This window comes from Amphiura filiformis, chromosome 1 (assembly GCF_039555335.1).
Source record: "Amphiura filiformis chromosome 1, Afil_fr2py, whole genome shotgun sequence".
NCBI classification, from domain to species: Eukaryota; Metazoa; Echinodermata; class Ophiuroidea; order Amphilepidida; family Amphiuridae; genus Amphiura; species Amphiura filiformis.
In genome coordinates, this window is record NC_092628.1 from 75,963,102 (window position 1) to 75,988,403 (window position 25,302).

The 25,302-nt window shown below is 36.5% G+C and overlaps 1 protein-coding gene across 1 annotated transcript; it reads right to left on the reverse strand.

Annotated features, from left to right (window-relative positions):
* Positions 1–11,446: 11,446 nt before the first annotated feature.
* On the reverse strand, positions 11,447–25,265 carry LOC140153386 (RCC1 domain-containing protein 1-like). The gene is given in 7 exon segments (XM_072176131.1): positions 11,447–12,730; positions 13,227–13,410; positions 13,413–13,570; positions 14,215–14,336; positions 15,488–15,647; positions 18,318–18,554; positions 24,970–25,265. Coding segments are annotated over 7 exon segments (1,239 nt in total). The 5' UTR covers positions 25,175–25,265; the 3' UTR covers positions 11,447–12,557.
* Positions 25,266–25,302: the final 37 nt, after the last annotated feature.

Sequence of the window (25,302 nt, forward strand, 5' to 3'; positions counted from 1 at the left end):
TAATCCATCCGTTTTATGACTGAGCTTTCCTGAGGCGCGCGCTTAGCGAGGGGAATCCTGCCTTCTTTCTGTGTGAAAACGTGGTAGGGTATTTCAATATGAGCCCTTACAATAATTAAATGTTGATATTGACAATTCTATCATTAAGTATGCCACAGTACTTGATAGTAAGAGGAAGTGACAATAGAGGAAGTCACCACAACTAATCATGATCAAGAAAGATAGTTGCCATGCTTATATAATGCTTTGACTCAACCAAAGGTCAACAAAAGGTCAAGTCTAATCACAACCCCATCAGATTCATTCTCGTAAGGGTGGCTGTCATAAATGCAAAATTCTAAGGTAGTAGTATTTTGTGCTGGAAGTCTGTTTATAAGCTTTTATAATTTATATGAATGTTTGCAGATTTTGCTACACATGACATACCACAGAATTCCATCTACAAGCATATATTCCTCTGAGGGGTCTTTTTGATGAAAGAAACGAAAGGCTGACAGCCTCCACAAAAATATTATTTGCAGTTTGAGCAACTATATTTTTGATACAGGTGGCTGTACAAACATGTATTATTGTAAGACCAATCTTGTAATGTTTTTTGGAAGGTGTTTGCCTTTCTTCAAAATAAACTAGTCCTGGCCCTAGCTAGAACCCGGCCTACACCGGATAGGGCAGAGATTTTGACACTTGATTTGGGTTATTGGACCTTTGAGGTTAACGAATCACAGAGGTGCTTTTATAAAGCGGCTGCTGTAATTCGAGAAATCCAAGATGACGCCAAGGCCATTTTGAAAATTGTAAATTTTAGTTTTCACTCAATATTCATGTGTAATACATCATTCTATAGGTTTCTGCATACAAGGAATCAATTTCTGACATTATTTTTATGATTGAAGGTCAGTATAACATGTTTACATTCAAAATGGCCGCCAAATGGTTGCCAAAAGATGGGGTTTTCATTAAAATGTATTTAGAATTCAATATTTTAACTTATTTGATGTTAAAAATAACCATGGGTTGCTGATATTATGGTAAGTTGTCTATGTCATTTCTATCATCTCCTGGATATGTTTAAAAATCAAAATGGCTGCCAAAATGGCCGCCAAAATCGCCTTTTTTTCATTAAAATGTGTTACAGGAGTATTATGAAGTACCAGATTTACAAAGAAATGGTGCCAAACATTGTGTTCTTTTGTATTCAAAGTATCTCTCTGGTAAAGGGGTAACAATATGACATCAGCATCAATTAATATGATCTCATGGGCATGTAAACATTCAAAATGGCCGCCAAAATGGCTGCAAAAACATGATTTTTTCATTAAAATGATATTTAAAACAGCATTTTAATAGATGTTGTGTTAAATATTTTCATTGAACGCTGATATAATGTTAAAGGAGTATTTCTATCCAAATTTCTTCCTGCTCATGTGTTTTTACATTCATGAAAGAAACCTAAACCCAAATTTTCATGCAAATCGGACATTCAGTTGGCGTAATTATGGGCTATAACATATATTTCAATGGTCCATAGGATTGTGTGTGATACTTTCTTTGTCGACAGAATGAAATTCAAAATCGAACACTTCGGCCCGTTTCTCTAAATATAAATTATAAATTTATAAGATAAATTTGCAAGATTCCTTTTGCACATGATCATTATGCACCTAGTAAGGGAGACCGGGCAGGTTGGCCCCTTTTTCCCCACTTATCTGGAGACCTCAGTTTGTGGGTTAGGAGGCTCTCAATTTGATACTTGAGAGCTGTTTACTCTAGGTAAATGCTAACAAATTTATATGGCTCTGTGACTTATACAAAAGTTATAGTAGTTGTAGGAGAGAGCTTAAAAGAAAATTAACCAGGCCGGGCAGGTTGGCCCACCAAACGGGCAGGTTGGCCCTCTATGCACAACCGTGTGTTATTGCCATATTTCTTTCCAATAAAACATTCTAAAGTTACAACTGCAGTAAGATATCACCTATCATAGTTCCAATGTAATCAAAAAATAAAATTCATTTTGCGCCATCATGGGTCATTCTTGAGGAAATAGCTAAAATCAAGGAAATAACGTTAACCAATCATCTTATAAAACCCATAACGAAAAACTGAAAGGCTGTGGATAACAATTGTAATTGACTTTTTTGTTCATTATTAACTATTCTGAGTGATGAATTACTTTTTATGTACAAATTCCCAATTATAAAGAAATATGATATTGAAATATTGCTATTTCCAGTCAAAAAGTGCTCAAATAGGACAACAATATAGATTTTTTTGTACTATACTCCGCCTTTGAACAATTTTATCCATGGAACTGACTAGTGTTTGTGTGTAAATTGTATTTTGCTTCATTTGACACAAAATGGGTGAAAATGGAGAAAGTATGCATAACTCTTGCCCATAAACACAATGGGGGCAACCTGCCCCAGCACAAGTGGGCCAACCTGCCCCATAGTCTATTTTTTGTTTTCCATCAAATTCCGCAAACAGAAACAGGATGGAAAGCTTTCAACTATATGGCATTTTAAGCAAGACCCATACCTTCCAGCAACTTACAATTTACATAATGTATTATGTGCAACAATAGTGCTTTCTTTCCTTTCTTTTTTTCTCCAAAATGACCATGCAAGTAGTTTTAAATTGATAATATTATGTCTCAACAACATGTAATTTATCTGATTTTTAAGGAAATGGTGCCACATGAGTGCTTTCTTCGAGATCCAAAAATATCTTTGTGGCAGAAGGGTAACGTAAAATATGTCATTCAAAATTATCCCATGGGTAAGTTCAAAGAAATAAAAGTGACTCCCAAAATGGCCACCAAAATATTATTTTTTCATCAAAATCTGTTACAGCGACACTAGGTATCTGGTTTTCAAGGGGATGGTGCCATAAAAGGAGAGTATTTTCCCACATAATCATTATAGCATAGCAGTAATAGGAAAACAGCCTGGACTTATGGGTAATTGGGCATGTTTAAAATTCAACTTGGCCACCAAAATAATATTTTGATGTTGGTGTAACAGTCATTTAAAAGAGTATATTATATTCTTTTAAATGACTGTTACCCCAACTTTCAAGATACCAGTTTTTTACAGGAGATGTCATTTTTTCAGCTTCATGGCATATGGTTAACATTCTGTCGTAAAATGATTCTGCCGGCATGCTCATACCAACGGGACCCCTTATATACTAGGTGCATAATGATCATGTGCAAGAGGAATCTTGCAAATATATTCCCTTTCCAGAGAAACCGCCAACATGTTCGATTTTGAATTTTATTCTGTCGCCAACGAAAAGTATAACACACAATCCTATGGACCATTGAAATATACGGTATGTTATAGTCCATAATTCGCCAACGGAATGTCCGATTTGCATGAAATTTAGGATTTAAGATTCTTTTATGAATGTAAAAACACATGAGCAGGAAGAAATTGGGATAGAAATATCCCTTTAACATTATATCAGCGTTCCATGGAAATATTTAACACAACATCTATTAAAATGCTGTTTTAAATACCATTTTAATGAAAAAATCATGTTTTGCAGCCATTTTGGCGGCCATTTTGAATGTTTACATGCCCATATGAGATAATATTAATTGATGCCGATGTCATATTGTTACCCTTTACCAGAGGGATACTTTGAATACAAAAGAACACAATGTTTGGCACCATTTCATTGTAAATCTGGTACTTTATAATACTCCTGTAACACATTTTAATGAAAAAAAGACTATTTTGGCAGCCATTTTGATTTTTAAACATATCCAGGAGATGATAGAAATGACATAGACGACTTATGCTTTGTTGTCACCATAATATCAGCATCCCATGGTTATTTTTAACATCAAATAAGTTAAAATATTGAATTCTAAATGCATTTTAATGAAAACCCCATCTTTTGGCAACCATTTGGCGGCCATTTTGAATGTAAACATGTTATACTGACCTTCAATCATAAAAATAATGTCAGAAATTGATTCCTTGTATGCAAAAACCTATAGAATGATGTATTACACATGAATATTGAGTGAAAACTAAAATTTAAAATTTTCAAAATGGCATGGCGTGCCATCTTGGATTTCTCGAATTCGCCGCTTTCGCAAAAAGCACCTCCGTGATTCTTTAACCTCAAAGGTCCAATAACCCAAATCAAGTGTCAAAATCTCTGCCCTATCCGGTGTAGGCCGGGTTCTAGCTAGGGCCTGGACTAAACATATTAGAGGCATATAAATTATGCTTGTAGACGGAATTCTACGTTATTATGAATTATGGTCTATAACCATGTGATTGATCTCTAAGCTTGGTTATGTTGTGATGTCAGTCAGCCTTGTTGGTCAAATATCAAATGCTTGTGGATAGAGATGACCATAACTAAGGATGTCATTACCCCATACTTAAAATAATCATCAAATAAACTGGCCTCAAAAAAGAAAATTTTTCACAAGGCCATATCTTAAAATCCTCTCCATAAAAATGAACAAAAATTGCACACAGGATTACTTCAATACTCTACTCTAAACACATGTCAGTAACCAAGCAGTTGTCCAACTGACACAACAGTAAAATGCACTGACACGGAACAGCTTCCGGGACCACAGTCAAAGGCGCACAGCTTACCATGTTAATTGCCTTACTTGTCAGCTAATGTTTGTGACCAGGGTTTAAACATGATTTTGTTATTATTTGTTTCAAACCTTCTTACACATTTATTATAGGAGGCTGACAATTTGTGATTTGTAGTTGATTACTGGTTCAGCCCTGGGCCTTGTATCAGGCTATTCCAGGTGAAATCCATATACCCCTTATGGAAGACATGACCTTTATCTCCAACACAGGGGTGTGAATTTCAAATGGAGGTTACCTGAATGAGTAACTGAATTTGAAATCCACACCACCTGTTCAATAGTGGGTGTATGGATTTTAAATGTTATAGCCCATTCTTTGAAGAAGAGTTATGTTGTGTATAATATTGCCAGGGAAGGAATACACTACCAGATTCCTATTGCTGTCACCCCCTAGAAGTACACTGTTGCCCATGCAGCTACTCCATCGGTACTCAAGAGTATGTGTGTGGTTACTCTGCAGTACACACATCAGAATAACATGTACAGTACTGGATTGGGACTGCACTGATGCTGTAGAGTAGCCATAAAGTAGCTGTGCAGCAGTGTGTGCGTGTGAGGTCAGCAGCAATAGGAATCTGTTATTGGGCACGATACAAGCGATGAAACTGATTATTGATAAAAGCATGTAACATTTTGCCAGAGGTACTAGAGTGGTGTGGCAAAGTTGAGGAAGTAACACTTACAAGGCTTCCTTTTCAGTCAATCATGTTGAGACAATCGTTTGATAACGCCATCATTCCAGGATTTACACCTCATCATGATGAAAGAACACAAGTTTTCTTGTATATTCGTCAACATTGTCAGTCAAGATATATTGAAATAAGGCCTAAAAACAAAATTGTTTGATTGGCATAACCCGACCAACCTTAAAAGTAGGCCCGACCCTGACTTTTTTTCCTTTTCTTTTTTGCAAAAAATAAATAAAATTTAAAAATAAATAAATAAATTTTAAAAAAGAAGAAGAAAAAAAAAAAAAAATTTACAGCTTAAAAAGTAAAAAAAAATCCCTTCCTACCTACCCTAATTGTTTTTTTATGTTACGCCAATCAAAATCAAACAATTTCTTTTTAGGCCTAAAATTGCAACATTTTTACCTTCTCAATGTTTTGCCTTACACTTACATTTGTTTGGTTTCCAGAATAACTATAGCATACCTGCCACACCCTAACACTAACCATACCTGTACCTTAATCATAGGGTGCAGTAGGTATTGTATAGTTATGCTGTTTTCCCTTTTAAGTTGTATATTTATATGTACACATTTAGATTACCAGCATTTACAAGATTTCTTTCTATACCTTTTATCATTTATTGTCTCGGCTTTTATTTGTCTTCTTTAATCAGTACTTTTAGTCTATACAAATCAGTTACATAGATTACACTGTATATTGAATTATTATTTTTGTGATGCTTGTTATCTGTACATAATATTAATATTATTATACAATCTGATCCACTCGACCAAAGTTGGTCATTTTGACAATTGAGTTATTATCATTAAGAACTTGCTCGTTACCTAAGCTTACTGATACCGGTGTGGAAATCCCTGACATACTTGGCTGAAAAGTTAGAGACTTTTTAATTGTAAGATTTTCTTTATTGTTTGTTTCTTTACTCCTTATTTTTACCTATATCTCAATTTCATTAATGCTGACTTTGGTCTGATAAGATCACATTGTGTCATGGCGGCAAATTTGAAATTGAGATCCAGGCAAAACTATGGAGTAAAAAACAATAAAATACAAAAGAAAGTAGACATCACAAAACTTCATAACTTTAGAACCAAGTATGCTAGACCTTAGGTGTTTTCTGTATATATGATAGCATGATGTTTGTATAAGGTAAAAATGATAGTAACTCAATTTTCAAAAATGCCTTCTTTGGCTTCCATGGACCAGATGGTGATCACATATGCTCTTCATTTTAATGGATAATGAAACTAAAGATTGTAATGGAAAAAGTTTGTTTTTACAATGTTGAAATGCATTATTGCATTGGTACATGTATCTTTTCTATTTTAAATAGTATGTATTAAATTAAGAAATCAATTTTGCAATAGGAAGAAAGAAAATGTTTTATATAGTAGGACAGTAAAACAAATTATAGAAAAGACACAATACACATATTATTTTTGTAATGCTGATGAAGTTGAAAAGAATAATATTAGGGACCATTTCATTTCATAAAACTACTTTTTGGAATATCCACTCATACACTATTTGGAAGTGTAAACGGTTATTGTGTGAACTTAGCCAAAATTTCAAATTTGGTAAACTATGTTCTTTAGATTTTGAAAAGATTTGTTTAATGTGTAATATGCATATGGGATATTTATGTTTATGAGCATTTATCCTAAATTACAATGGAAAAGTGCTGCTGTATTTCAAATCCAAGCTCAACTTTTAAGATGTAGAAATCAATATAGACCAAATTGATCTCTATCCATCACATTTTGTACCATATGACTAAACACACTTTGACACTGATTTGAAAATAGCAGCATTACTTAAGAATCAAACAGAAAAACAGTGAGAAATGTTAATGCCTGGTAAAGTATGGGTGATACTTGGCACCAATGTGGCACATTTCAAAATTCTGTCTTTGTACACTGTTATAGACAGGGAGGGGGAGGGTAATCATATTATATATGTAATGTATTCCAACTGTTTGCACTGGATTGTAGGTTGTTGGTTGCCTTCTGTTTCATTGCCAGAGTCAAGTTTGTTGACATTTAACAGGTTTTATAACACATGAGGAGTGTGGCCAACAGGCCACTGGCTACTATCACTATAGAAGGAATCAGTTCTTTCTACTACTAGGCCTAAAGTATTATTTTTGAGTAGTGCAAGCTGTTAAATAAATCAGACAAGCAGCAGACATATATACTGCTAAAAGTAATAATATACCTACATACCACCATAGTAAATACATGGTGCAAAATTTGATTCTTGAAATCATGCTTTGTAGCACTACTTGCTAAAAATAAGTATATGTCATCTTGAACATGCAATAGAACAGAGTGTGGCAAACGGAAAGGAACATATTGTAGGTCAGTACAGTAAAAGGTTTTAAGACTTGGGGAACTGTACTTTTACAAGTAGGCTAAGAAGTATTTTTAAGGATTTATTTGGTTCTTCCAAAGTTTACTGGTACTGTCATAAAATATTCTGTATATTTTTATGTAAAATGTATATTGCACTTACGCTTAATTGCACCAAAAAGATTTTTGTTTTATTATCAAATGGACATATAGACTACAGTACTTTTGGAATTCGTTTATGAAGGGTTCAGATATGTACCCACAACAAGCAACTTGTATTTTAAAAGTTCCAAAGGTAGTGCTGTTTGAAAATTGCTTATAGCCAGAGAAAGAGTCTTATGGTTATGAGAAGCCCAATGCCCGTACCATATTAAGCAGTCGCAATTAGCGTAGCTTTTTTTGTGTGTGACGTATACCACTAAAAGAAGAAAGAAAAAAAAAACATGCTTGTTGCGACTGTGTAATAATGATATGATCATTACCAAGAAGGCTCAAGAATCATGATTGGGAAGTGAAGATTTTTTTTACAAATGGCTATTTAAATTCTGCTGCTAGCATAGTTTCAAAACTTAACCCTAACACTTAACCCTGCTTTTTGATATCGGAAGTTACAGAACATGCGCGTATTTTGGCGGGGCGCCAGCCCCCCCGGGGTCAAAGCAGGGGGCGGCCAAATCGAAGAAGCGGCGGAAAGAAGAAGGGGCGGCAAAAAGAGGGACGGCGGAAGAAGGGGCGGCAAAAAGAATTAGTAAAGAAAAAAGGGCGGAAAATGTGCAAAAATTGTACTATACATCAAAATGTGTTGCTTTTGGGGCAGTAGCGCCTATAAATCCTTTTTTTTTTTTTTTGCTCTTCACTTTTTCAAACGACCGTAAAAAAAATTTGGGCAACCTTTTCGGGCTGTTGAGGAAGGGGCATCAAAATTGGATTTTCTTCAGGGGGGAAGGGGCGGCCACGGTATGCGCTTAATTTTTCATCGTGGTATTTTTGGGTGTTAGGGTTTAACATAGGCTTTAATTTATCTAATGGGAAGGTTTATATTTTCTGAGTGATCAACATAAATTTGCTGATGGATGCACTACATCAAACTCAAAAGGTTTGATTCTGTTGCAATTGATGATTTATAGGGGTGCATCCCCACTCACTTTTCTATTTGAAAACATACCTGTAGCAGTTCTATCCCTTCAGTTACATGCTGCAAAGCATTTGAAGGTAAACTCTTCATTACAGAATTTTGGAAATAAATCTAATAATGGAACATACTTTTTGCAACTTTGATACGTTTTGTCTGGAACCACCAGACTTCTTAAGGCTACTGACTAATTGGACTGGTAAGGTGACAAGACAGCTTAGGTATCAACTTGATGGTCGGGCTCGGGTCCCATGCATAAGATAAGTTAGAGCGGAGCACCCCTCTCTTATCAAGTGATGGCTGCTTAATTTGCTCCCAGATGACTTTTAAACTTCTGCTATGCCACTGTTCCTCCTAATCCAGAATAAAAATTTCACATGACCAGTTCAGTGGGTCAGAAGAAGTCCAATGGTTCCAGAAGCAACATAGCAAAGTTGCAGAAGTTCCAGTATTACCGTATTGGTCCGAGTATAGTCCCACCCGTTTTTTATGTGAAATTTTTCGCAATTGGGGGTGGGATTTTTCTCAATTTTTTTTTTTTTTTTAAGTTTTTTTTTTTTGGTTTTGGAGTGTCCCTGGACCTAGACCTAGATGCTAGGATCATTCATGGTTGACCTAAAAAAACAACAAAAAAACATTTTTTTTTTTTTTTTACAATTTCTGAAATTTTTTTCGAAAAATGGGGGGTGGGACTATACTCGAACGTGGGACTATACTCGGACGAATACGGTATATTTATTTCCAAAGTTCTGTTTACAACTGCTGCTGACTAAGAACATTCACTTATCTCTTCATTATATGTGGCACTGTTTATGTAGCGTAGTGTATGTATGTCTCATTTTTATTTATTTTTGATAATTGTCCTCATTTTTAGCACTTGGACAATCAATGCACTTACACATTCTTTTAACCAGATTTTCACTTCACTAGCCATTACCTAGTCCCATCATCACTGGGTAATGTCAAGCAAATATTTGCAGCACAATGTATATAAATTTATTATAATGTTGATAATAACTGGCAAAAATGACTTCCATGTGTTTCTGAAATCATTTAGATGAGGAAAATCTATGGGTATGAAAATGCCAAATTAATGTAATTATGATATGTCAAATTATTTTCCAATTTGGTGCCACTTAATTCAATAATTCGTATTTGCAAATAAAATTATCAAGAAGAAAATGTTTTTATAGTTCTATTTATAAAGCAAAGCAAGTAACTCTTATCCATTTATATTACTGTAAAGAGAATTCTTGTTTACGTAATCTAGTTATGTATAGACGTGTATGCAAAATTAGATTTAGGTAGTAACCATTGTAGTCGGGTATTGGACAGTTCTGTATAAACTGTTTCTGGCAACTGGTACATATATCATTGTGTCACATTGGTAAGATCCTTTTTCAGTAACATTTCAGTCCATCTGGTCTTGAAATATGATACAATTTTGAAGCAAGAACTCAATTGTTCTCATTGCAAGAAGCCAACAGTTCTTGCAGTTGACCCCTTTTGATCAATTATGCAATTAATGTGTAAACAGCAAACAGTCCCTCTGAGGTTCACACAGTGGGTACTCGATTGTAAAAACAAAGGGAAACAATCTAGTAAGCGGTTGATGATATTTTAACATTAACATTTTGAGAGAATGATCAATTGTTTAATTGTAGTGTTTTAAAATCTTAAGAACTGATTTCTAAAGAACATTTGGCCACTCATGTTTGAAGCAGCACCACTACATGATAGTAGCAAATATTCTTCTGGTCTGTTATTTAGCAATGCTGCTTATCAATAGGAGTTACTTCTTGCTAATGGGTACAAGCAATTGCTGTACATGTGTTTAAAAATACTTGTATTGGTATAAACCTGCCTTGTGATGGACCTGCATTGTGATGTTGTTTTAATATCTGCAGGGGTGGTCAGTGGGAATGATAGTTATTGAGCAACTCACTACTTAGCTCTTCTTTCACTTTTTAGTATCCCCACTCATAGTGTTTCACACTCATTCTAGAACTTGTGTTATGTGCTCATCCAAGTATGTGAGGGCTTCAGACTGTGACTATATGATTACTTGCATCTCCACAAGCGACCATTTAAATAAACTAACTTTCTGTGGATGAGCTTCACACAAATGATCAATTAGCTTCAAAATATACACTGCCAAATAATGAGAAAATCGTTGGTAAAATATAATTTGGCAAATCAATAATAACAACTTTTTTGGGCAGGTAGAAACATTTTTGTGTTTGTGCTTATTTCACTGTATTTTCTTTTCTTCCTGGTATATTTTGAATAATGTATTATATTATTAAGTATTTTCAATTGGCCTTTCTCTTTTCCATTTTATTTTGGATAAGCTTAATATTGCTTTAAAATGAAATCAATTAGTTTTATTTCATTTTGTGTCAATGACAATGCTAAATCTAACTTTTCTTGTCTCTACTCAAATGCACTACATAGCTTGTCTTTTCTTACAATTTAAGTTTAAACTTCCCAATTTAATGGGAAGCACACATATATACTTTGTGAAAATGCTTTTGTATTTTATTTTGCTGTCATTATAATTGTAAAAAATGATATTATATGTACAAATAAATACAAATAAAAGACAAATAAAATTAAGTTTTTATTTTTTAAGTTTTTATTTCCGTCATGAACAACATTTGCTTAAAAAGTTACCTTTTATCCGAGTCTTGGTTTAACAACGATGTAGCTTGAGACTGCATCACAGCGTCGTCATTCAGCTTAGTGTTGACAAGCCATAGAGATAAAGACAAAAACCTACACAACAGGGATGCCAGATATAATATGCTAGCACTTGACTACCCATCAAGAGGATTGTAAAACTACGCTGAATGAAGACGCTGTGATGGTGTCGCAAGCTACGTTGCTGCTAAACCAAGATTCTGAAACTGTTTTAAGCAAATGTAATATTAACCAATGCCAGAATATCTGTAAATTTGTCAAGAAATTGTGAAAAGTTCCCCTCAATAATTTTGTTTCAATAATGCAGAGATTTCAACAAGACTCCTGGCTACATGTACGTCTCTACTGTCTATTTATTTTCTGTAAGTTAGGGATGGTTTGTAAACACTGTTGCAAGAAACTGGTCAAGTTTTGAGGTTCCCTGCACCACAGGCAATAATCAGGGGAACTTGGGCATGATTTACCCTTGGGGAGAGAGGAGTGCTTTGCTGTTGTGCAGTTAGATGAAGTGCTGGTGTTCTCCCTGTGAAGTTACCTTCGGGGAAGGCTTGCTAGCGCTACATAAAAAGTGCATAGAACACATTCATTCATATTGAATTCTTTGGTCAATCTGACAGGGTGGGCATGTGGGGCTCCTAACCCTGCCGGGGTAGTTTGGGAGGTGTTGCCCAGGCTGTGGGATTTGGTAGAGATAGGCTAATTTTGCTCTCAGAGATACCACTTTTTAGGAAATTTCATAAGGAAATATTAAAGAAATTTTTCCGATTTCAGGTAATTGTTGCTGCTCTACCTTAGTCCTGTGCAAACGAATATGGAAAGTGCATTTGCAGGATTTTTCCATGCTTTTCAGGAAATTTTGACAACACCAAGTGACATCTCTGTTACATGCAGGATAGACCCCACAAAATCCCACACCCTGGGTGCCTCATTTGAATGGAGCAGGTCAGATTACACATAGGACAGGACACCCCACTCTGAATACCACATTTTGCATCAATTGTTCAAATATTTTCAGAGTTTATTACTACTCTCAGTTTGCACAAGAGACTTGATAACTGCTATCTCTGTTTAGCTGACACAACTGTGTTCCAATTTTGACAGTACAAATGTGTTACTATGAGGTTATTATCAGTAAAGTACTGGACTTGAGTTGGTGTGTCTGTTGTACATCTATCTCCATGACCCAGCTGGCCATATTCTCCCCAGCCCCAGGTGAATAAGAAGCCATCATCTGTAATCAAAATAAAAGACACATCAACATGTTATGTTACATTTTCACATGAATTTGTGATTCAAAGTGCATTTTATGAATTAGGTGAGTCATAGAGCCTTCAGACCACATACTCTTCCAGTTTCGGTAAATTTGCTTAAATTTTCTGCAGCATGATACATTAATCTTATAGGAAATGAGTCAAGAAAGCCACTGGTCATTTATATTTCCATAATGTACTGCAGTTGTTGAGTTAAATAACAAATAATAGGCCGGATTTCTCCCTCCCAGGAAAATTCATGCACATGGGGGAAAATAAAACCCTTTGCTTTGGGATCTCATGTATTGAACACATACAGTGTACCTTTCCCTGCGAGCAAGGGCTTTATTTTTCTCAATATTTGAGCACAAATATTGCTAGCTCAGGCACTGCTCTAACCCTCCTTTAAGATAATTTAATCTTTATGATGAGGTGCGTATTACACACAAGTATGAAATTATGGAGAATCCTTATTACCTGTGACTGCAGCTGTATGTCGTGACCCACAGCTGACCTCTGACACATTGCGATCTCCTGGCAAGTCTAAAATTTCAGGAACTAAATGAAAAAGTACACATTCCTTATCCATATCCCTAACGTGTCTCTCATGTGTATTGGAAGCAAGATGGTCACCTGACTGAGAACATAAGGGATCTTCTTTCACAATGTCCTTATTTTTCCTTGGGACAAATTATGTGGTGAATCATGTGATTCCAAGCTGATGGTGCTGTGACCTTTGACATTTGACCTGTTTGAAGTTTTCATTTTGAAACCAAGCTGTCCTGATTCATTCCATCCCCATATATACAAATCGTGAATATCTGAAACAATAGATGAACAATACTGTTAAAACTATGGTTTTATGCAAAAAGATTCAATTATATGGAGCCACAAACCATTGTGATTCACTTGCATTGTGCCAATATATTAGTCAACATTATCTACATGTAACGAAAACATCTATTAAGATGTGATGTGATGTGATTTTGATATGATATGATATACAATATGATGTGGTGTGGTGTGATGTGATATGATATGATATCACTGATTTGCTATATTTTCAACCAGGGGATAGCATTTTATCGAAATTCATGGTTAACAATTTTGTGCAATCTTCAAGCTTCCTGAATATTGGTGCTTAATTTGTTTTATAATTAGCATCTTGAAATGTAGAACTCAAAACTTGATACCCTTGTTTTCAAAAGACACCATGAAAGCTTACTCCCAAAATTCCAGTTGATTCTGATTTTGCATAAATTTGCGAGTTATGCAAATTCAAATTTGACGATACTTTGCTAAACGAATTAACCTGCAAGAAATTTTTGGTACATAAACATTATGTAGCCAGAGATTTCCAGTGGTATAAAAATCTCAACTTTTTTGGAGAAAAGTGGGGGGATGAGGCTGTGGATCAAGAAATGCCCTTTTAATACAATTCCCAATCATTTTTCAAATTACTTACCACTTACAGCAGCAGAATGCCACCCACCACAGCTAATATTTGCCATGGAAACTGCTTCAATTGCCTCAATGAGTTTTGGTTGCAGCTGCCTGTCAGTAACACCATGACCTAGCTGCCCTCGACTGAAAAAGGAAGCAAAATTGAGAAATTATCAACACTCCATACTTTTGTTCATATAGAAGATAAATTTACTCCAGTAACCACACCACATACATGTAATAGTGGTCCTTAACTGAAATTAAGTTTCAAATATTAATAATATATGCTCTGCACAGGACCAAGTGAAGGTACAATTACCGAACTGGGTACAACTTGCTAGACTTTGATCAGTCTTAATTTGTGGAGTTTGGGGTTAAGGTTTATGGTTGGGGTAGGGCAGTCTTGTAAGGAGACTAGTGAAGTTGCACCCTATTCAGTAATCACTCCAAAATGAATAATGTTTGCTAAAATGACAATTAACACTAAATTTACCTTGTAATCTTATTTGTAATATAAAGAATAAGCTAAAACCCTTACCCTATAACCACATAATTCTAGAGCATTAAATTAGCATGTGAAGGACATTTAAGGGGGTACTACACCCCTGTGCTAAATTCGTAACTATTTTTACATTTTTCTCAAAAAATAATAACACACTGAAAACAAAAGTTGTGTATATTATTGGGGCAAGGAATCTACACTGAAATTTCAGTGACTCAAAACAAGCGGTTCAGTATTTATAATAGGAAATGAGGTACATTCTATAGTGGTACCTCTTTTCTTATCATAAATAACAAACTGCTTGTCTTGGGCCACTGAAATTTCAGTGTAATAATTGGGTTCCTTGCCTATATAATATGAGAAACTTTTGTAACCAATGTGTTATTAGTTTTTGAGAAAAATGAAAAAAATAGACACAAATTTATCGAGGGGTGTAGTACCCCTTAAAGAAAGAACTCAAATTGAAGTTGTGCATCAATACTGTACTAAGAAATAATGGAAAAGCTTTTTGAATTCTTTTTCAATTAATACTACAAACACATAATTTGAAATTTATTCACTTCTCATTGTTAGTTTATGTGATTTTGTCTATCTGTCAACAGACATAGTAACTGTTGAAGAAATGGCAAATGACTGACAGATGAACACAGAGGCAGACTAGAGGCACCTGTGCTGGTGAATCCCAGTCTGGACTATGTCTCCAATCCATTTTTTTAAGGGCTTGGAGTAACTTGGACTTGTATTCGGGCACTGGCACACATATAGACAAACATTTACACTAAAGTGAACATACCTTCCCAGACCAAAAGAGTAAACCTGACCATCAGTTGAGAGTAGCAAACCGTGTTCTTTTCCACAGCTAACCTGTTTACAGATGATGGATGGTGTGAATGGTCTGAAGATATAGCCAGCATTTGCAGAATCTCTATCTATACATCCAGCTATGCATTGCTCTAGAATAAAAACGTTTGAACATCGAAATTTAATATTGTAGAAAAATACACAATATATCTTTTGGATACGCGTAGGGATCTTTCTTAGAACAAACTCACAAGATACAAAAAAAACAGCAAATATGGGACATATATTTTTAGTCCAATCAACTTAAGACTGGAAAGCAAGTCATCTCTTTGGCTTGCAATATTTTTCACTTCTGGACTTCACTTTATTTTAAATACCTTTGTTTAGAGCCAGGAAGATCAAAGCCAGATTTAGTAAAAATGTTTAATAGGCAAAATCATACTTATGCTATGCACACTCCTATTTGCAATTTAATTACCTTTTGTAAACAACATACATATTTTTGGAGCTTCCATTCCCAAATATGTGAACTTGTAACTTTGGAAATATAAATGTGTATTTTACCATGAGCTACAATCAAAGAAAGAAATAGTTGGCACACTTTGACAATATGTTGGAACTCTTCATTACTGCTCTGAAAGATCAGTGAAATTAGTACAACTAGGCGGTTACCCGTATTTGGCGGTTCTCGGCTGTCGCGATTACCTGGCTGATGGTGACTGTACTCACCAACTTTTATGCCCATAGGACAGTTTTTAATAATTTAACATCAGATGACCCCTTGTGACCTCGAAATGACCTTCCAAAATTTGGCTCTAAATGTTGACTGTACCTACCACGTTTCATGCCCATACCACAGTTTTTAGTAATTTGACCTTGGATGACCCCAAAATGACCATCCAAAAATTTGACTCTAAAAGTTGACTGTACCCACCAAGTTTCATGCCCATACGACATTTTTTACTAATTCGACCTCAGATGACCCCTGGTGACCCCCAAATGACCGTCCAAAAATTTGACTCTAAAAGTTGACTGTACCCACCAAGTTTCATGCCCATACAACAGTTTTTACTAATTTGACCTCAGATGACCCCTGGATGACCTTGGATGATCTTGGCCCACTAACCGAGAAAATAGGCGGAAAACAGTTTTTACTAATTTGACCTCAGGTGACCCCTGGGTGACCTTGACCCACTAACCAATACAAACTTGTTCCACCTTAGGTCAAGATACACCTACCCACCAAGTTGCATGCCCATATGACAGTTTTTACTAATTTGACCCCCAGATGACCTCTGGTGACCTTGACCCACTAAACCAATACAAACTTGTCCTGTCCCAGGTCAAGACGCACCCACCCGTCAAGTTTGAGGAACGTGTGACCCCCTGTCTCCGAGAAAAAACAGTTTTTACTAATTTGACCCTGGATGACCTTGGGTGACCTTGACCCACTAACCAATACAAACTTGTTCTGTATGGGGTCAAGCTGCACCCACCCACCAAGTTTGAGGAACGTCGACCCCTAGTCTCCGAGAAAATAGGCGGACAGACAGACAGACAGACAGAGTCACAGACTACCATTATTATTACTAGGCGGTTACCCGTATTTGGCGGTTCTCGGCTGTCGCGATTACCTGGCTGATGGTGACTGTACTCACCAAGTTTTATGCCCATAGGACAGTTTTTACTAATTTGACCTCAGATGACCCTTGTGACCTCAAAATGACCATCCAAAATGTGGCTCTAAATGTTGACTGTACCCACCACGTTTCATGCCCATATGACAGTTTTTAGTAATTTGACCTTGGATGACCCCAAAATGACCTTCCAAAAATTTGACTCTAAAAGGTTACTGTACCCACCAAGTTTCATGCGCATACGACATTTTTTACTAATTTGACCTCAGATGACCCCTGGGTGACCCCAGATGACCCCAAAATGACCTTCCAAAAATTTGACTATAAAAGTTGACTGTACCCACCAAGTTTCATGCCCATACGATAGTTTTTACTAATTTGACCTCAGATGACCCCTGGATGACCTCGGGTGATCTTGGCCCACTAACAGAAACAAACTTGTTCTGAGGTCCAGATGCACCCATCCACCAAGTTTGAGGAACGTGCGACCCTAGTCTCCGAGAAAATAGGCGGAAAACAGTTTTTACTAATTTGACCTCAGATGACCCCTGGGTGACCTTGACCCACTAATCAATACAAACTTGTTCTGTCTTAGGTCAAGATGCACCTACCCACCAAGTTTCATGCCCATATGACAGTTTTTACTCATTTGACCCTAGAAGGGCTAGGGTGTCGATGACCCACTAACCAATACAAACTCGTTCTGTCCCGGGTCAAGACGTACCCACCTGTCAAGTTTGAGGAACGTGCGACCCCCAGTCTGACAGAAAAACAGTTTTTACTAATTTGACCCCTGGATGACCTTGGGTGACCTTGACCCACTAACCAATATAAACTCGTTCTTCCTCATACCAAGCTGCACCCACCCACCAAGTTTGAGGAACGTGCGACCCCCGGTCTCCGAGAAAAGAGGCGGACAGACAAACAGACAGACAAACACACAAACACACAAACAGAGTCTGGTGAATTATAGTAAGATGTATAACTATGTTTGATGAGTACAAACCTTCCCCTTTCCCCTTCCCTACCCCATTCTCCCTCAACCAATGTTGGGGGACTGGAGTGCCCAATGTCAAAATTGCCTTCATCAACATTGAATTGGGGGAGAGGGGCAGAGATTTACAGTTATTATGCCAGAGTGTACCAACATAAATTTCTTTGATTGTAGCTTGGTTACATACATACCAGTTAGGCCAATGGTGAATGTGTCTCCAGTAGTCAGCTGATTTAGCTTCGCTTTCCCAGTATAAACAATGGAATTGTCCAATTTGTCATTAGAGTTATCGAAGACATAGCAGGTGCCATTGTTATCAATTAGGTAAGTCTGATCCTCATGCTGACAAATCTCGTTTAGACAATCCCTTATACAAGTACAAGTAGCTGCATCACTACATGTATGATGGTGCTCTGACAGTATTTGACCTGAAACAATTTCATCAACACATTATACATAAATTACTATTATTTTTAATACTAGTGGATGCTAGCTGTAACTATTTTTTCAAGTCTAGCAAACTAAGATAGTATATTTATAAGTAAACATGTAAGTACTGGACTTTATACTGGACTTTTAAACCGTTTTTTAACTCTGTGAATAATATTAACTTTTGAAATCAGTGCCAACACCTGTTTTATAGTGGTTTGTGTGAACTGAACTTTTTGATAGCCGGTTTGGTCAATATGGTCAATATGCTACGTTACATGGTATCATCGAACTGGGTGTACCTTCTCTTAATTTCATGTGCAATAATATCCAGAACTCAAGCGTAAATCAACCAAGCTTCAATTTCATCATGAACTATGGTCTCCCAAATGAAAGTGAACACTGGGCGCCCCTATCTCACTGACTGATAATCTGAGCACAACATCAACAATGTGCCAGTTTCGAGTGCCTTTTGAACATGGCATCCCATTACTCCCCAATCAATCCAGAATTCTTCAGTAAACTCGACAGAAGCTCACATGTAAGACTAGCACTTCTCATGATCCTGGCTGGAGATATTGCATCTAACCCAGGCCCTAGTACTACTGCAAGGAAACCTAAACACCCATGTGTCCACTGCAGTAAAGGCGTCGTTAGCAGAAGTAGAGCCATTACATGTGATAATTGTGATAGATGGGTACATAGCAGATGCACTCAAATACTAACGGATGCAGAGTACGACATCATTGTTGCGGAAAACATGAGCTGAGTTACTTGTGCAATATTTGTTGCTTTGATGAGCTCCCGTTTGCCAACATTGAAGAAGACCAAGATATTAGCGGTACCAATAACTCTAAATCGTCTAACTTCAATCCTTCCGACGAACAATTTAGCTCCTTTTTTGACTGTTTCAAACAAAAGGGACTCCATTTCATCCATATCAATATTAGGTCGCTCACATCAAAAATATCTGAGCTAAAAATTCTTGCCAATAACTCTTCCGCGTCTGTAATAGCAATATCAGAAACATGGCTCGACAGTTCTGTCACTGACTCTGAAATAAACATCAATGGGTATACTGTGATCAGAGCTGATCGGAACAGAGAGGGTGGAGGTGTGTGTATGTACATTAAGAACAATTTGGCTTTTAATTGCAGATCAGATCTGCTTGATGCAAATGTTGAAGCCCTGTGGATTGAATTACTTTTGCCAAAAACAAAACCAATTGTGGTTGGGGTTTGTTATCGCCTCCCAAGGACAGTGGGTTCCTTGATCGATTAGAGCTTATTATTTCTAAAATTAGATCTGATTGTGAGGTAATGGTCCTCGGCGACTTCAACATTAACACATTAGCACCTAAATCATATGGTCTGTTGAAAAGTATCTTGATATGTTGGGATTGTTTCACCTCAAAATTTCATAAATGAACCAACCAGGATCACCTCAACTAGTTCTAGTGCTATTGATCACATCATTTGTAATAACAGCAACAAAATATGCCAGTCAGGGACTATCAATATTGGCATGAGTGATCATTTGTTGATATTTTGTACTCGGAAAGTTGTCAAAGGCCAGATGAAACATCACAACATTGTCAAGATACGATCAATGAAAAATTACACCGTTGATGCTTTGTTAACTGCCATTTCACTGGCAGACTGGTCTGGGGTTTTTTGTACTGATGTCAATAGATCATGGTGTGTTTTTAAAACAGTTTTATCAAATATTATTGAAACCTTGGCTCCTGTCAAAGAAATCAGACTCAAAAATCACACTGAACCTTGGATGACTAGTGAAATCTTAGAAGCAATTAAATTGAGAGATAATCTTTTATACAGGTTCAAGAAAGAACAAAAGCCTGAATTGTATTCTGAGTATTCCAGATTAAGAAATAAAATTCAAAGGGATGTGAAAAGGCCAAGAGTAGTTTCTTTAGGGATAAAATTGAAGAATTTAGATTCAATCCCAAAAAACTCTGGGAGCAATTGAAAACCCTGGGTTACAGTAATAAAAGCAAGGATCAATCTCGTGTTATTCTTAAAATTGATGGTGACCTTTGTTTTGATCCTAGCACAGTTGCCAATCATATCAACCAGTTCTATACTACTGTTGCTAGCACATTAGTCAACAAATTGCCTGCCTCTCTCGGAAAGTTCAGCGTGAACTCCACAATTTTTTCGAGCCATTACAAAAAACTGGGCGTGTCACCTAATGCCTTTAAATTATGCCCTGTGTCAAGTGATTTTATCTTGAAAGAGCTTCGCTCTCTTAATCCCAACAAAAGCACTGGCCTTGATGGAGTTCCTGCCAAATTTCTGAGAGATGGGGCAGCATTATTAAAAAATCAGTTGACCCATATAATTAATGTGTCAATAGCTACTAGCACTGTACCAACTGAATTTAAGCTTGCTCGTGTAAGACCCTTGTACAAAAAAAATAGTCGCTCTGAGGTTGGAAACTATAGGCCAGTGAGCATTTTATGTGTTACATCAAAATTATTGGAAAAAGCTGTGTATTCTCAGCTGGAGACCTATTTGAGAGAAAATAATATTTTGTATGGGTACCAATCTGGGTTTCGGAGTTCATTTTCTACTGACACCTGCTTAATTCACCTCAACGACTATATCAGGAGTCAAATGTCCATAGGTAATTACACCGGTTTAGTCTTAATTGATCTACAGAAGGCATTCGACACTGTTGACCATGTCATTCTCTGCCAAAAACTTAGAGCCATGGGTGTATCTTCTGTTGACTGGTTTTCATCGTACCTAAGTGACAGGAAGCAGATTGTCAATGTAAACGATGTTGACTCTAACCCCCTTGGTGTCTCGTGCGGTGTGCCGCAAGAGGCAGCATTCTTCGTCCCCTTTTGTTTCGTTGCTATGTGAATGACATGGCCAGCAGTGTCGACTGCAAGCTTCTGCTCTACGCTGATGACAGCGCTCTTTTAGTGTCTGATAAAAATCCGGGGCACATTGCAGAGAGACTTGGTAAAGAGCTTGACTCATGTAGACAGTGGCTTATAGACAATAAACTTTCTTTACACCTTGGAAAGACTGAGTGCATGCTATTTGGTACAAAAAAAGACTCGGGAAAGTTAATTCATTTTCTGTTTCTTGTGGTGGTCAGAAAATAACATCCTCCAAGGTTGCAAAATATTTGGGGGTGACCCTTGATGAAACACTGAATGGGGAGTCAATTGCCCAAGATATTATCAAAAAGGCTAGCGCACGGTTGAGGTTCTTGTATAGACAAGCTGGTAATTTAAACTTAACCACTCGTAAGATACTTTGCAATGCCCTTATTATGTGTTATTATGATTATACATGCTCTTCATGGTATTCTCTCTCTCACAACATTTTAAGAACAGGCTGCAAACCATGCAAAATAAAGTTGTGCGGTTCATTTTGGATTTGGGACCTCGTGCACACATTGGTCAGGCAGAGCGGAACAAAATTGGTTTGTTGTCTGTTCATGATAGGGTGATTCAGTTGAAACTGAATCAAGTTTTAAAATCTTCCATGAAAAAGCCCCGGTCTATCTAAGTGCCAATTTTACTCGTACGAAATCTTTGCATAACTACGGTACCAGGGATAGCTCATACAATTTTGTTGTTCCTAGAAACCACGGTAATGTTAGTCACACCTTTTTTTATAGTGGCATCAAACATTGGAATTCATTACCAAATTCCATCAAACAGATCACCAATTTGACCCAATTTAAAAAACCGTCAAAAACATCTGATGGATCAAGCCATAAGAACTGAGCAAAGTTCTTTCATTAGGTATTGATGGAGTTTGATCTTTTTCTTTTTGGTCGTAATTTTATGTGCAATATGGGATTTGGGTGTTATTTATTTATTTTGTGCAATATTTTGGGTTCGGGAGTTATTTATTTATTTATTTATTTGGTTCTGTTGCCTGATCTGCTTGTTTCCCCATTTCTTTTTTTTTCTTTAAGGACCCCAATGGAAATAAGCCTCAATTTTATTGAGGCTTTTGGGCTATCCTTGGTACTGTCTGGTGTTTACTCCATAATCCATATATTTCGTTGCTATATCTGGTATTTCATGCAATTGACCACATCTTGTATACGTATTTATAATGTATATTTTTTTATCATATGTGCTGTAATATTTTTTATGTGAGTACTGAATAAATATGAATGAATGAATGAATGAAGTACAGTTTAAATTTTGCTGACTTCATATGACACATATAATGTAAATGAAATCAATAAAGTTGTATTAAAAAAATCAAGTACTAAAGCCCATCATCTTCAGCATTAGTAGGATACTACATGTTCAATACTACTCCTAGGGATCAAGCATGGCATCAGAACTCCGGAAGCAAAAAACAAAACAAGGATAAATAGAAAAACATATATATTTGAAACAAATGTTCAAAGTTTTTTGGTGTCTAGGCTCTCACCGAAAGATCCCTAGTTCCGAACTGCTGTCCGCACATCCCCGTCACTTCCAAAGTCGAGTGCCCCCCTCCCCCGATAGCATTTTATAATAATGCTGAGAGCATTTTACAAATTACATAACTTTATTTTTAATATTCTCACAGTCACTACATGTATATTTTATGTTCATATGGTAAAGGTGCTATCAGTGATTCACTTCTATATTCAACTCTTATTTTTCAACAAAGTAACATACCCAAGCTACAAGCTAGCCTCGGTTCGAGGCGTTAGGGCACTAGGATAGTATTTTTTTCCTTTTTGCTTCTTGATATATTTATCTTATTTTTTTTTGTCTTTCATTTGTCTTTTTTTTGCTTCGATTTATTTTTATTCTGATCTCTCTAAGTGTTGTCCTGTCCACCTACCTCTGATCTCCAGAGGTCCTGCTTGCCATTAAACAGGCAGGGATGTGACTATGTATAATAGAGAAAATTGCTGATCCCAATTTTCATCACTTAAACTGCTCTCAACTACAAGAAGTTCTCAATCTATAATTAGCTCCGTTAGTGATCTTTCTGGTGGCCTCAAAGAATTAGAAGGAGCCTATATAATACACTGAGAACTTTACAGTGTTGTGAGTAAGACATAAAACTGATTGGAATCAGCAATTTTCTCTGGTTATTTTCTCAGAACCATGACAACGAAGAGAGGTAGTAATCTGATATTATCATGTACAGATCAGAGGTGGGTGGACAGGATATGAAGACACAAGAATAAAAAATAAATCGAGAAGCAAAAAAAAAAAGGGGGAAACACCATCCCAGAGCCCAGAAGCCTCGAACCGAGGCTAGCTACAAGCGATAAGACCAAAAGCAATATTTGTGTCCGTATGCACTTAAACTATGGAGATTATAAATCAGTCCTGTTGGAGAAGGACATTTTTGGTAGTTTACATACCTACGGTACATGTATTCTATATTTTTGTAGATCCTGCTAGAATTTTTGGACTTTGCTAGGATTAAAGGAGGAAAAGAAATTGAAAGGATTTCCCCCCTAAGTCTAACCTCCATAGTTAGACCAGGTCTAAAGTTAGACCCAGGTGGTTAAACTTTTGTTATTCAGTGCTGGAGGACTCTGTCCATATCAACACTATTCTACAGACACAATGCTAGGATGTGCCTAATTTATCATGAAGACTTCACAAAAAGCAATGCAGAGCTGTTTATAGCTTCAGAACTATGATAATATTTTATCATAGAAAGACAGGTGATTTATACCTCATTCACCCAATTTCATTCAATACAGCAGTATTTTAAAAACAAAACCTGAATTTTAAAAGTTGCAGAAAGTTGTATTGCTTGAATTCAGTGTGAAGATAATGGTTGATATTACATGCCACAATGCTTGTGTTTGATATTACCATTGATCGCTGTAAGTGCATGTAACTTTTAAATATGGGTGTTTTTTTCTCTGTAAAAATACTGCTGTGTTGTTAATATTGAACAAAATGGGGCGAATATGGTATCAAAATATGCGTACATAAACCACCATTCTTTCTATGCCAAAATAATGTGAATATGATTAAAAGGGCATTTCAATTAAAAGGGCATTTTGTGATCCACAGCCTCATTAATGGCATTTAATTAATGCAGTGTGCACGTTGAAGAAAGTCACAGGCTATTCGAAAAGATCATCCCGGTACTGTTGTTGACTGTACTTCAAAAATACACTCGTCTACTCTAGGTTCCAGAGTAAAAAATAAGTACAGCTTGTCTGTACGCAGTGCACTAATACTCATACATATGAAGCCAGCACTAATAAGGATAAAGCTGCGTTACTTTTTGTGAAGCCTTTATTAATCCTAAACTGGAGGCATGGTGGGCAGCGATGCCAACCCCGGATGCCAACACCGTGCATGTGCAGCGACTTTAATAGACATGGGCACGGGGCATCAAATTGAAGATCGCTTGCCCTGCCTAAGAAAATTTATCATCAATTATACTTTACCTTTCAATTTCAGTGCTGAAATTATTGCATTGAAATCAGACACTAAAAATTCATTAAGCTTATTAATGTTTTTAGGCTTCTTCGTCAAGAACCCAATTTCTGCTGGGCTTTTTTGTGGCAGAGTTACAAAGCGTTTATTACTTTGGGCGATTGTCATCATTGTGTTGGGTCTCTTGTATCCCCACACATATATTTCATTTTCCATCATTCTCTGAACTTGAATTTTTATCTTCAAGTTTGATTATACTGCTCATGTTGTGATCTGTGATTACAAACTCAGCTATCATCACTGCCAATCAGCTGTTGTTTACTTCCGGTTGTAATAGTGCATGG